Here is a 15263-nt window from a genome sequence, read left to right as displayed (position 1 = left end):
TTTCTTATGGGATTACTAAAGAGGAATTTGTGAATTTCTAGTTTTTAATTGACAGCAACATAAATTTGCTTCACAGAATAAAGTTAAATGTTACTTTTTAAGTTAATTCTATAAAAATATTCTTACTTTACATCTTACACCTGTAAGAGAAAAACAGCAAAATATACTGTGAAGCAAAACATTTAGAAGCAAATGAATGAAAAGCAACCCACAGTATGTGCAGTGCATATTTTAATATGCAATATTTGAAACTTACAATACATAAAAGCGATACAAGATGCCGAAACTTGGCCAACAAAGCTATGAAAATTAAGTTACGCTAAAATTAAACTTCAAGCTGGCACTGGTTTTATACTGTTACGAAATGTCCAGGCGCGGTAAGATGGCTTTCCCGCAAAGCAGTTTTAGGGTTGCCATAAAATGGCAAGCGAAGGCGGGGTTGCCATAATGATGATTAAATCGCCCATTTGGTGACATTTGGCGACAAAATTGGCGATATACTATGGACGGATGGAGAACCTTCTGGAACGAATTCCTACCGGTTTAGCTCAGAATGTTCTCGAACACAAGCCGAAACATACATAAACCCTGCTGGTCCGTAGTCAGTTAGTGTGTGTGCCTCGCCTAGAGTGTGTAAGTGCTTCGGCTAGCGAGCTGATAGGTAGTATCGAATCGCTGTCTCGTCTAGCGAGTCAATCCCTGCGGAGTCGATTGAGTTGACAGCTGGTCAGCGAGTGTCGAGTGGGTCGTCGAGTTCACCGAAGGAGTCTCTTGGTGTATCGCGGTTAGTGCATCGTCGAGAGAGCGTGTTGAGCTCCGGGAAAGACTGAACCGAAGAGTCGGGAGCCGTGCTCTGTGTGTCGTCGAGTGCATAGGGAGTTGTAGCGTGGAGAGTCTCGAGAGTACGTGGAATTCCAAAAACGACCGAGCAGAGTCGGGAGCTGTACTCTGGTGCTTTGCAGTGAAGCTCTCTTCCCCGTGATAGTCTGATAATCTGAAGGCTGTGTAACTGATTATGTCAGCGTGTTTATAGTAGATCTTCGACGACTGTAAAAGCTGACTTTGGAGCTGTCCTGATTAATAGTGGCCAAATAAAGTGTGTTTCGATACTTCATCAAGTGTCGTCGTTGTTCACTCCAAATCCACGCGAACCCCGTACGAACGTAAAGGAAGAAAATAACGTAACAATACGATAATCTATCGATTTTCAGAGAATCAGGCAATGGAAATTTCTATTCTTCGAGCAGTATTCTTTTATATATCTCAATGAACTGAATTTTCATAGTTCTAACATCCGAACGATATAGAAGCAACCATCAAAGGCGTTGCCAGAAGCCAAACAAATTGTCTGCATGAACCCAACAAATTCAAATTCGGTTCTTCCATTGAAGATAAGCTTTCTAGACTCAAGAAATGAATTCACGAGTTCTAGGTCAACTTTCCACATCTGTTTTCCAGATTTGCTGCAGGATATTTTGGTCACCTAGTAGTAGAAAGAAATTTCTGAATTCCCTTGATCTTTTGGTTGCCTTCGGATTGCCATAATGCTAGGTTCAGAGTAAAAAAAAATAAAATCTGAAAGCTTTCAGATTTTGTATTACGCCCAAAGGGACATCCTTTCATTTACACACACAAACACTTTTCGAGAGCATTTGGGCAAATGTTCCTTTGGGATAAAAATATTTAAAAAGAGCATATGTTTAGAGTTTCCGATAGATAGACTCACGCGCTGGAGATAAAAGTGTTTCATTCCATAAAGTGTTGCCACTGATCGCTTTGAAATCGTTGAGTTTGTTTATCATAAATTAGCTAAAGTTTTGCAAAATGGGAAATAGAAGATAAAACAAATTCCGTATACCAAATTCGGGCTTCCAGATGCCCATATTCGGGTGGAGGACTAAGTTACTCAGAATTGGATTTTTCTAGGTACCGTTATTTTTTCACAATGGGAGAAACATGCACATATTCATGCAGATTCTTTATTATTTAATTTATTTAAATATAACACAGGGAGATAATATTTGGTGACATCAATCTGAAAAGTGATACAGCCATTTATAGTGAATCGAAGCAAAATGCCGTTTCGAAAAGTGTAACCCTTCTGGGCTAACGCCCGTTTAGGCGAAAAATAACGTAACCTTGTAGATTTTGCTAACAAAATATTTAGAAATACGCATTGCTATTATTTCAATCTGGATTATCAGATTATTTATTTGTTTATTGAGGCCCAGGAACTTGTCATCAAGTGGGCTTTTAGAACAGTGTAGCCAGTACTTGTGCCTGTGTCGGCATTCTAACTGTCAGTCTCTCTCTATACATGCTGATGGAATTTATCTAGTCTTGATGACTACAGAGGCTGTTCGCACATTTTATAGACGATTTTGGTAAGCGGTAATAAAAATTAGTACTATGTTAGTACTAAAAAAATAAAATTAGTACTAAAAATTGTACTATGTTTTTAAAAGTCAAAATTGTCGTCTGTGGCTTGAAAGTTTTGTTTTTATTCAAAATGGCGAATTTAACAAAGCAGTGGTTCGAAGGCTACATTGACGCTCTTTCAGAAGAGAAATATGCATACTCCGTTATCCAAAAACGATGTGAGAGTCATGGTTTTGTGATATCTAAAGCGTCGATAGGTAATATCATCAACAAGAAAGGAAAAAAAAAGTCAAATTGGAGCCTCAAGTGGGACAAAAATTCCAAACAAGTATCCAAGGAAAAAACGGACATCTTCGACTATTGCAAAGGTACGTTGTTTAATGTTGAACGAAAATCCCCAAAGGACAGTTGCAAAATCATTCAAATGCTCGGTGTCCCCTGTAAACAAAATGATAAACGTTGATTTAAATCTTAAGAAAGCGAAAAAACGCAATGTGCATCGTCTTCTTCCAAAGCATATCGCTCGACGCTGGACACGCTGCAGAATTCTACATGAGAAACACTTATCCAAAGAAAAACAATTGTCACAATAGATGAAGCATGGGTGTATTTAAATGATTGTAACAAAAAAGAGCCATTTATTATCATAAAAGAGGAGAAAAAAAATTAAAGTACATGGTTCAAAGAATCGAAAGAATGTTTTTCTAAGCGATTCATGATTGTTGCTGGTTTTTCTTATAATGGCAAGTTAAAAATAAAGAGAGTGCAAAAGAATGTCAAGATTAACTCCAAATACTATCAGGAACATATTTTATCGCCAATTTTTCTGAATGAAATACCATCGCTTTACCCACAGTGCCATCCATCTGTGAGACTCCATCAGGACAAAGCTAGCAGTCACACATCAAAATCCACTGTAAATTTCCTAAAAGAAATGGAACAAAATCTGGTTACAAGGCTATATATACCCTTCACCGATATCCCTACTTAATCTCCCGATGTACCTATGAAATTTTGTGCTTTCGGATTTTTGAAAACTGCATTATCCAAACGTTGTCCCAAACCCTAACAGGACTCTGGAAAGCTGTTCGGGAGGAATGGGATGCAATACCTCTTCTACCACTTCAAAAGGCATTATTATCCTGGAAAATGCGGTGTCGAAAGATAGTTCAGAATAAGGGATGTCAAATAGAACATTTAAAACACAAGAACTGTATGTAATTTAGTTTTGTGAATACAATATACATCGTCTAAGAAATGTGTGAACAGCCTCTGTAAAATGAATTATGAAGGATAACAGTGAAGTTGCATATCCTCAAATTCATAGCTCCTATCTATCAACTTTGGGCTCCAAATGGCAGTTGTATACTTTATCCGAAAATTCACATGAATGAAGATTTTGTAAAAATAAGTAAAATGGTAGAAATCCTGAAAAAAAAAAAAAATAAGGTTTACAGTCATTTTACGGGAATGTCTGATGTCTTGGAGAGAAGCTTAGAAGGAAACGACGTTGCCCCTCCTGAGAGCCAATCTACGTATGTGTAGTGACTTTAATGCCTCAGAGATAGATTCCATGAATACACATTTTATGCTACTATTTGGTATCATATCCTGAGGGTATGCAATAATTTAATATTGCGTTAGAGTTTTAAAACTGAATAATAAATACCTTCACAGCCCCCGATCCAAGGTTAAGAAGCAGGAATACGTGGCCATCCAGTAATTCGAAAGCGAAGAAATCTCCTTGAGCTGTGGCTCCCGTGTTGTACATGAGAACACCATTGGCCTCATTTGTGCGGATTTTGAAAGCAATACTCCCTGTGCGGGCTGCATCCCAGCTTGGTAGAGCCTGATCGGAGAAAGTCAAATGATAATTTAAACAGTTTGAAAGGTGAAGAAAAATTCAGTTAACTTAAATAAGCGACGTAACTGCTTAAAAAAAAACTATAGCAATTATAGCAACTTTAGGCATTTGGCATGCAAACATAAAAAAAAAAAAGTGTGATGTGTACACCACATGATTTCCTTGTACGGAATATTAAATTATACGCATTTTTTCTTGCATTTCATTTAAACGTATTGGATTGAATTAAATCTACTTCGCCGACAGCGCATAAAACACAATAGAATAAATGCACTGTTTAAAATTCACTCTATTTGTTTAGCATAGCGACACTCTGGCGCTAGGTTCACTTAATATTTCGTTCATATTATAACTCAGAATGCACAAAATTTAATATCATTTGAAGAATTATCTAATTGTTGCCACATGTTCTGTTCAAACACTATAATAAAGCTAGAACGATGTATAAAATAAATTAAGCAAAGAAAACAAAAATGAAACAGTTTTTCACAGACGATTTAGTATTTCTGATTCAATTAATTCAGTTCTCACTTCGCGACAAGGCAAAAATACATAAAAACTCAAAATATCTGTATTAAAAATTACGAAGTAAATCTTAAACGCTTATTTCCTCGAAAAAATTCCAGGGAGGATTAAGCATGATTTAATTCGCAATAATAAATGGAGGCGTTATTTTTGTCGTTGCGAAGCTTAGTCTTTCTAGATTGGCAACAAATCTACAATTCTGCTGTTTCAAATATGTCCGCCATGTTATTTAAAACTTAACCGCACTTAAACAGCTTTTAAATTGCTGATAATTGCACAAATATTGCTTCCAGATTTATGAAAGGCATAAAACCTCGGAAGATAAGAACAACATAATTCAATCATTTTTAAAGCAAAAAATGTACAATTTACAAACATATAAGAGTAAAGAAACAGATCACTGAGCCGGCTAACAGAGTGGATATATATAGAAATTTATTTAGACACGTTTGGTGCGGCCGATTGCAACCAAAATACGAGGTGCACATCTACATGTTATAGCAGTCCTTTCAAAGTTCTGAGGCTACTCGTTTTTGAGTTATGCGAGATACGTACATACGTACGTACAGACGGAACGAAAAATTCTCTTCAGAATTCATTTTAAAGCAGTTTTATAATTTTTTCGAAGGAAAAGAGTATTTTATTCTGTCCTTACGTACAGATGACACGCAAAAACATCGTTAGATTGCATTCGATAGCGGTCAAAATGGATATTTTCGTTGAAATATGTTGCCTGAAACTTTTCGCGATTATAATACTTCCTTTTTACTTCGTACAAGGAAGTAAAAAAGACATATCACGTAACGCTTCATAAAATATGTTGCTCAAAGTTTTTAAAAAGTTTTGATAATTTATAAACATTCTTGTAGCAGTAACAGAGGAAATGCCTGTTTAGCTGAACATTATTAAATTTGAAACACTCAAAAATCTTCCGTCAGTTGTATCATTTTGGATGTGCTAGTCTTGAACAGTATTTTTAAACTTAACTTTTTCTATTTCCATCGGCGCAATTTCTCAGCTTATGGATGATTAGGTCCGAAATTTCTTTTATTCACTCCAAAAGAAATCCGACTTATGAAATGCGCATCTTACATGAAGAGTAAAAAATTGCCAAGACACCAGAGAAAATTTTTTACTAGACATTTTATCATAAGTCAAATAGAAAGAGGAATTTGTTAAATTTAAGCCTTTCCTCACCAGAAATATAAAATAACCTTGTTTGATAAGCATTTCTAGCTGTCTCCATAGAACTCAAGACAAACTTTACTTACTTGTACGAAGGAAAGGAAGTATTGTAATCACAAAAAATTCAGGGCATCATGTTTCAAAGAAAATATCCACTTTGACGCCTATCGAATGAATTTAACGATGCTTTTGTACGTAAGGATAGAATAAAGGACTCACGTTTCCCAAATGGAATATAAAACTGATTTAAAATGCATTCAGAAGAGATTTTTTCGTGACGTGTGTACGTACGTATGTATGTATGTATGTATATTGCATAACTCAAAAACGAGCAGCTTCAGTATATATGACTAGTATAACATGTAGTTGTGCACCTCCCGTTTTGGTTGCAATCGGCCGCACAAAAGTGTATATTTATGTGTGTGTGTATAGCCATTCTGTTACAACTCCGTGAACTCAGTTTTTGTTATTCATATATGTTGGTAAATTATGCATTTTTTGCTTTAAAAATAATTGAATTATATTGTTTTAAAGTTTTTCTCGCTTTAGTTAATCTGCATGCAATAATTGTAAACTTATCAACAGTTTAAAAGTTTTTTAAGAGCGGCTAAGCCTAATTTTTTTTAACCATAGCAGCCATATTTGTTTACGTTTGAAGCTTTCAACAGAACAGTGAAGTCAGTTTCTGTACCTTCAGTGTCTTTTGACCATTGGGACTAAAAGTAAACTTTCAGTTTTGTGCACCTAAAAATCAGCCTTCATGGCAGCTGGCAGCATTGCTTATTTTTACGTAGAAACTCTAATTTTAATTTCAAAAATTGTTTGTTTTAACTGTATTTTGGTATTTTATATTTTCTATATTTTTCAATTTTTAATAAAGATATTTTGAAAGTTTATGTATTTGTGCTTTGCCATGAAGTGAGAACTGAATTAATTGAATGAGAAATATATCCAATGAAATTCGAGGAGATATGTTTAAATGAAATACAGCAAAAATGCGTATAATTTACTATTCTATACAGGGAAGTCAAATGGTGTACACATTACATTTTTTTTTCATTGTGTGACGAACAATATGTAGTAGGAACTTGAAAAATCGTATTTGCAAATTAAATTAGCTTGGAAATTAAAAATGACTAAATTTCATTAAATTATTAATGAGATACTGCCAATAAATTTGAAAAGTTTCAAAATATTTTAATGGGATATTGTAGAAAATAAATAACGGATTGACCAATAAATTATTTAGCTATGTAGCTAACGTATTCTGTTTTCCATGTGCTATTACATCTTGAATTCGTTTCACTGCTGAATGTCAGGTTTTATGAGGTTTTTATAGTCTGCATAGAACTGTTTTAGATTTCGTTGAAGTCGCGTTTACGTTACGATACTGAAACCCTCCTTTACCAAATTTGTATTAAAGCTAAAGTCATTAATAATAGGTATAGTAAAAAACTTCAAGATGCTCTTCCTTTATATTGTTTTGAAATTTCGATGGTATGTTAACTATTGCATACGCTCTCATTTTAGGAAAGTCTTACCAGATTAACCAAACTGTATGAGTTGAAGAAAACGGAAATGTCTGTTTTTCCTGTTGAGTTATCATAAAAGAAAATTATTTATAAACCTGGCACAATTTTATCTTTACATTTTTACTTCCTTGTACGAAGTAAAAAGGAAGTTTTGTAATCGCGAAAAGTTTCAGGCAGCATATGCAGTTTAATGATGTATTTCCGTGATATCTGTACGTAAGGACAGAATAAAAGACACTTTTCCTCCAAAAAAATTATAAAACTGCTTTAAAATGAATTCTGAAGAGAATTTTTCGTGGCGTCTGTACGTGCGTACGTACGTACGTATCTCGCATAACTCAAAAACGAGTAGCCTCAGAACGTTGAAATTTTGTATATAGGACTGCTATAGCATGTAGATATGCACCTCGTATTTTGGTTGCAATCGGCCGCACCAAACCTATATAAATATATTTATATATATATCCACTCTGTTACCCGGCTCCGTGATCTCAGTTTCTTTACTCTTGTATGTTTGTAAATTGTACATTTTTTCCTTTAAAAATGATTGTATTATGTTGTTCTTATCTTATGGTTAAGGTTTTTATGCCTTTAGTAAATATGCATGCAATATTTTTAGAATTATCTACAATTTTAAAATTGTTTAAGTGTCGCTAAGCCTAATTTGATGGCGGCCATTGCTCTTGCTTACATTTGAAACATCTGAGTAGCGGATTTGTTGCCAATCTAGAGAAAGTTAGCTTCGAAACAACAAAGATAACGCCTTCATTTATTATTTAAATCATGCTTAATCCTTTCTGGAATTTTTTCGAGGAAATAAACGTTTGAAATTTACTTCGTAATTTTTAATACAGATATTTTGAGTTTTTATGTATTTTTGCCTTGTCGAGAAGTGAAAACTGAATTAATTGAATGAGAAATACTCAATCGTCTGTGAAAAACTGTTTCATTTTTGCTTTGTTTGCTTAATTTCTTTTATACATCGTTCTAGCTTTGTTATAGTATTTGAATAGAACATGTGGCAACGATTAGATAATTCCTTAAATGATATAAATTTTGTGCATTCTAAGTTATAATATAAACGAAATATTAAGTGAGCCTAGCGCCAGAGTGTCGCTATAGTAAACAGAATGAATTTTAAAGAATGCATTTTTTCTATTGTGGTTTATGCGCTGTCGGCGAAGTAGGTTTAATTCAATCCAATAAGTTTAAATGAAATGCAAGAAAAAATGCGTATAATTTAATATTCTGTACAAGGAAGTCATGTGGTGTACACATCAGATTTTTTTAATCTATTAAAAGTTTAATGTAAATGACGACATTACAAAAAGAAAAATTTAACTAAAATATCGACTACTGACTTCCAGTAAGAAAGTAATTTTTGGTAGTACGTTTTTCCAACAAGAAAGTAATTTTTGGAACGTAATTTGAAAGAATATGATATGGACACCATATGACTTCCTCGTATGGCCTATTAAATTATACAAAAATTTTTTTTTTTTTTTTTTTTTTTAGATTTTTTATTCTGTTGATTCAGTTTTATTTCGCGGCAAAGCAAAAATACACAAAAACTCGAAACATTTTCATTAAAAAAAATTTAAATTTAAAAAAAAATCATAAAGCACAAAATACAGCTAGAAAAACAGATTTTTCAGAGCACAAAACTGAAAATTTGCTTTTGATCCCAATGGGAAAAAAAAAAAAAAAAAAAAAAAAAAAACCATTGAACGTGCAAAAACTGACTTAATTTAGTATTCTTTTGAGAGTCAAATGTAAAAAAATGGCGGTTCGTTACGCTTAACTTCCACTTTTAAATTGTTGATTGTGTGCAGATTACAGCTGTTGCTTGCAGATTAACTAAAGGCATAAAACCTTAACTGGAACATTAAAAACCAAATAATTCAATCATATTTAAAGCAAAAAATGCACAATTTACCAACAGATATGACTAAAAATCTAAGCTCAAGGAGCCATGTAACATGGTGGGAATATCACCAATCGTATAGCTATATATATGAAATAAAAACGCATGGAAAAGATGGAACAGTGTTGATGGGTACTTAGATCCATATTTTGAAGAATTCGGATTGCTTAGTATGCTAATATGGTGATTTCGTAATATCTAAAAAACTTGGCAGTCGAGGCAGTTTTAATTCCATTTTTATTTTTAAGTTGATGTTTATGGCTACAATCACTTGGCACTCTAGTCGTGACTTTTACAGGACATTTACATTTTTGATATTATTACAACAGCAAGCAAGACAGCGAAGTTACATCCTAGCAAGGTAGAGAGCGAAGCTGAAGTGCGTAGTTATGCTATCAGGTTCTGTGTTCCTCCTTACTTGCTTTGGGAACATTAAATATCCTGACTCGGAACAGGGAGCTTACTAAAGCTATGTTCAATAAATTTGGGAAGTAGAGAATACATACAGGAAGGGTATACGAAACCCTTTATTTTTCTCTCTTTACAATGATTTCCGGACTTCGGAATACAGAGACCAACCACTTGTGGTCTGAACGCAAGAATATAAAAATATTAACTAAACTCTAACTAAACTTAACTTTGGATTAATCAAACAAGTGCCTACTCCAAGATTGGCCGTATATTAGCAAAAAGCCGTATGTAGTACAGAGAACTGCTAACACTACGGTACGTTTAAAATTATCAAGAGGATTAAACCTATGGCCTTAAAGGCAACCAGCAACCGAGTAAAACTACTATGGCAAGCGGCCTGCTTCTAATAGCTCCTTCCTCTCTCTTGCTTGGCAAAATGCCACAACTTAAGTACTTGGCGTTCGCAAGAAAAATTTGCATAAGTAAGTTAAGGCTTTTAATTCTGGCCGGATGTAGAAAATAAGAAGTGATAGTAAACATTTAAAATAAAATAAACGTTAGTAAAACTTAAGCTCCTTACAATGCAATATGGAAACACACGAAGAGAAAGGTTTTGGTTTAAAGATCTCAATTATTACGTCATCAGCGTGTGTTGCGCAGGCCATGTAAATAGAATGATCTAGAAATGACGCAATCCAGGTAAGTTATTACGATTTACAGAGAGGAAGAATTAAAGAAATTAGCGTTAGTTTAAATTATAATTTTGATTCACATATTTTTTATCTTACAAACACACACACATATATATATATTTGTAATAATAAAATTTCATAGTCCAGAATACACTTAAAATTCTAACTGTATGTTCTTTTCATTTTTAATGGCGACGTTCTCTTATTTGAAAGTGCATGGAATTAAATCCACAGCCGCTCCGCCTTTCCAGAAAAAAAAAAAAAAAAAAAAAAAAAAAAAAAACCCAGCATAAATGAAATTATGCGGTTCTAACTATGACACGCGCTCAAAATTCCAAGACAAAGTTGTATCACAATTCACAATTCTTCAGTTGTAAAAAAACAGACACAACTTGCATTTAAAAAGTTCTTTCATTCGAAAGAAAATTGAAGTGGGAAAAACAACTTGACTCGGGGCTGTGGATTTAATTCCACGTACTTTCAAATAACAGAACTTCGCCATTAAAAATGAAAAGAACATACAGTTAGAATTTTAAGTGTATTCTTGACTATGGAATTTTATTATTACATATATATTATATTGATATACGATTGGTGCAGCCTATTGCAACAAAAAAAAAAAAAGGTGCACAACTACATGTTATAGCAGGTCCTATATACAAAATTTCTACGTTATACGGCTACTCGTTTTTGAGTTATACGAGGTACATAAATACGTACGTACGTACAGATGCCAAGAAAATAATCTCTTCTGAATACATTTAAAATGTATTCTGAAGAGATCATTTTCAGAAAAATGGAATTCATTTAAAATTCCATTTTACAATCCTTTTTTTGGAAAAAAAAAAAAAAAAAAAAAAAAAAAAAAGGTATATACAGACGTCGCGCAATCGAGAGCACTTGAAATGAATATTTTCGCTGAAATATGATACCGGAATTTTTACAATACTTCGTATAAGGAAGTAATAAAAGGGAAACTATGTCTTGTGAAGGGATGAGGAATTTATAAGCGAAGATATTTGAGACTCGTGAAATAACATAATCACAAAAAAGTTCTGCTTTTAATTTTTCTCAGAGCTGAAAAATGGATTTTTACAATGCAGAATATTGATAAATTTAATACTTAAATTTAATAATTTTTAATTTCAATTTTGTCAGCTGGTTTGACATGCACTTAATTGCGAAATGACCTAAAGCTATTTTCCGATATGTGTAATATTTTTAAATTTAAAGTTTCTAATTTACTTGAAATGAGAATTATTGAAAATATTGAAGGAAATAAGAATTGGAAATGAGAATTATTATTTGAAATGAGAAATAAGGTATGCTACCTTTAAAGTTATTCCTCTTTCAGAGTGTGTGTGTGTATTTAATTATGGCAAAGCACACTAGGGCTACCTGCCTAAGAGGAGGGATGCCTTTCGTGGAGGACTTTCTAAGGGAAACTGGCTCGCATACACGTTACACATGGGGAAAACCACGAAAACACCCATGCAGCCAGCCCGTTCGCGGGATTCGAACCTCGGACCGAACTACCAGTGTTCAGCGACTTTACCGCTTGGCCGCTGGTGGGCTTATTCCTCTTTCAAACCGTCGCATGTAAACGAGGTGTGGGATGAAGGATATATTTTACATTAAATCGAACTGTTTTATATCTTCTTGAAAACCGCTGTTGCTACGTATTTTACGCATCGTAAAATATTCGAAACTTAAAAAAAATAAATATCGATTAAAATAATCGATTAATTTTTTGTTGAAAAAGATGTTTTTTAAGATGGATGGCAAATGTAAATAAATACATTTACTAAGAGTATAAAATACTAAAGTAAGGTTAAATTTTCTCAAAGGAAAAAATAGAATAAAAACAAAGCTATAAAAACATTGCGCCAACGTTTAATTGGATTAAAATAATACTTAAATTGAATATCGAATTAAAAACATCATACCTACGTTTAAAAGAATTAATATATTACTTAAATTCAAATACTTTAAAATAAATTTTATAGGATATAATTATTTGACATTAAAACATATGTGACAATAAATATCTTAGCAATTTTTGAAAACAGTGTATTAATTTTTTAATAAAAATTGAAGTATACAATTATAAAGTAAAAGAAAAATATGTGCTTACATTTTTTGAGTATTTTACCTGTCGTATTCGTGATATTGTCATAAGTACCACAAAAAAATCGGAATCATAATTTAGATATCAATGAAAAAATTTGTCGGTAAAAAAGGAGGAATGCCTAATACTTTTTTTACCGTTACAGCGGTTATTTCTTCCACCGTGGCCACAATGCAATATACGGCCGTCCTCAGAATAGGCTCTTTTAACGATCTTTCTCTGTGATCCACATCTCTCGCACTTCATAAAAGAAGAAATTAGCGAGGTTTCCTCCAAAATTTTAAAATAAATTTCCTCTGACCCTTGCAACAATTTATAAATAAATCTTTCATAAGGAAAGCCAGGTTGGCCAAAATAAGGTCTCAAAGGACAATCTTTTGATTCCGATTCTTGGTAATTACCAATAATAACATTCATCTTCGGGCTAACAAGCGCAAAAGAATGGAGAAAATTTGTATCTTATCTTCAGCAGAAGAATTTTGTAGTTATGCAAGATTTAGTATTACGTGGGTATTCAAATCAAATTTCTCGAGAAACATTTCCTGTGATGGGTGGTTTTATGATCTTACTTACGTAAATTGGAAAACAAGCTGCTTAACTTCCAAAATTCCTCATCTAAAGCGTGCTATATAAGCAAAAAGCCCGCGAATTACTTGCCATAATTAATTAATTTAACACATTATGAAGCCAGAACAATTAATTACGACCTAGTCTTTTCCAAGAATTCAAATTTCTGACTACTTGAGCAATGTCTGTTCACATATCTGCATCGTAGAATTCTGTTATCGTAGAATTCTAGATAGATTTTTATTGTACTTTCGCTGTGGGGCAAATATATCTAAATACTGCTGTAAATCAATTTTTCGTTAAATGAGCATAGAAGATGGAACTTCATAGATTAATAATTGATTAACTTTGCTTAATATGTTCTCATAGATGTGACACATACACATACATATATATATATATATAATTATATATAAAATACTATATATTATTAATAATATTCCCTTTTTACTTGCTTATTTCTTATTCATTAATTCGTTTTTTAATGCATATACTTTTAGGAACGTTTAGAGATATTAATGGTATTATTGTAGTAATTATTACCATTTAATTAATGCTACATTTATGCTTAATTATAATTTTTATTGATTGATTAAATTTGCTTTAAATTTGATATTAAAATTTGATACTTTAAATTTAATTCCAAATTCTTAATCTCTCTCTCTCTATATATAGCGTAACATATGCATATATAAAGAATAATAAATGAAGAATAATTAATTAATAACTACTATTAATGCCGTTCAAAATGCTGCGAATTTTATTAATTAAGAAAGAGGTAAAATACGTTGAACCAACCAGTTATTTTATCATTATCGATTGATATTACAATGTATGTTTATTAATGTATTACAACAACTTCGATAAAAATTATAATATAATTAAATAAAATCTGAATGCTTTCAAATTTTATATGCGCCCAAGCGGGTGTTTTTTTCATTTACAGACACATACACGTTTCGAAAGCATTTGGGCTAACGCCACTGAACATGCTTAAAAACAGCATGTCTTTCGAATTTCTGATAGACAATCTCGCTCACTGGAGATAAAATGTTTTACTCCCTACAGTGTTGCCACTGCTCGGTTTAAAATTCCTTCCTTAAACAAAAATTCGTTAAAGTTTAACAAAATGTGAAATAGACAATAAAACAAATTTAAAATTCTAAATTCGGGCTTCCAGGTGCCCATATTAGGTTGGAAGCCTATGTTATTCAGAATTTGATGACTCTGTGGGTACCTATGTTTTTTCAGAATGGGAACGCATACATTCATTCATGCAGATTCTTCATTATTTATTTTTTAAATGTAATTCAGGGTGATAATATTTAGTGGCAAAATCTGAGAAGTTATACATCGCCTTTAAGGGATTCAACGCAAAATGCCGTTTCGTGACTGATAGCCCTTCTAGGCTACGTCTCTTTGGGCTAAAACGCAAATGTTTTGAAATAAAAATTTCTGGCAACAGCCTATTACTTGAAATGAGAAATTTAGTTTGCTACCCTTAAATTTATTCCTCTTTCGAAATGTCGCATGCAAAGAAGCTCTGAACTGAAGGATATACGTATTTTTGCGAGTAATTACCTCGTATTTTTGCGCTTTCTCAAGAAAAATGTTTCTTTCTATTTCATAACGCAAAAACGTTGTGAAATGTATGGAATTAAAATAAGCAACATTATTAATTGGAAATGGAAAACTGTCAGTCATCACTTCTACGTCGAAAAGAAACTCCAAACGAATACCCGAAAAGGGTGTCTTATGTTTCTAAAGTAAAATCGTTGGTAACACGAGAAAAATCCACCGACGCAGAAATCAAAGTCTTTAAATAAATCTGTAGCAACAATAAAAATATAATAAACCAAGATTTACAGCTTACAAACATAATGTTCACCATTTTTGCTGAGGCAGAATTGGTGAACATTATGTCAGTGCAGAAAAATTAGTAGAATCCTACATGGAAACTATTTAGCAGAAAATAAATGGAATACTGTGACCCATGATGAAGCATGAATTTATCTGTATGACAGCAGCAAAAAAGACTTATTTACCACAGAAAACT

General features: G+C 32.9%; 1 protein-coding gene across 2 annotated transcripts in view; it reads right to left on the bottom strand.

The window, feature by feature from the left end:
• The window catches only part of LOC118196922 (neurexin 1-like), an 894564-nt gene that overhangs the window by 163563 nt on the left and 715738 nt on the right, over window positions 1–15263 (bottom strand). For both annotated transcript variants that reach the window (XM_085827476.1, XM_085827475.1), the window contains exon 8: window positions 4049–4228. In XM_085827476.1, coding sequence (XP_085683602.1) covers window positions 4049–4228 — 180 coding nt within the window. The remainder of the gene's footprint in view (window positions 1–4048; window positions 4229–15263) is intronic.

Source organism: Stegodyphus dumicola, chromosome 12, assembly GCF_044657685.1.
Source record: "Stegodyphus dumicola isolate Sdum_Otavi_A_Nest chromosome 12, ASM4465768v1".
Classification (NCBI taxonomy): Eukaryota; Metazoa; Arthropoda; class Arachnida; order Araneae; family Eresidae; genus Stegodyphus; species Stegodyphus dumicola.
Note: the sequence above shows the minus strand (reverse complement) of the source record. Positions and strands in the feature narration are given on the sequence as shown.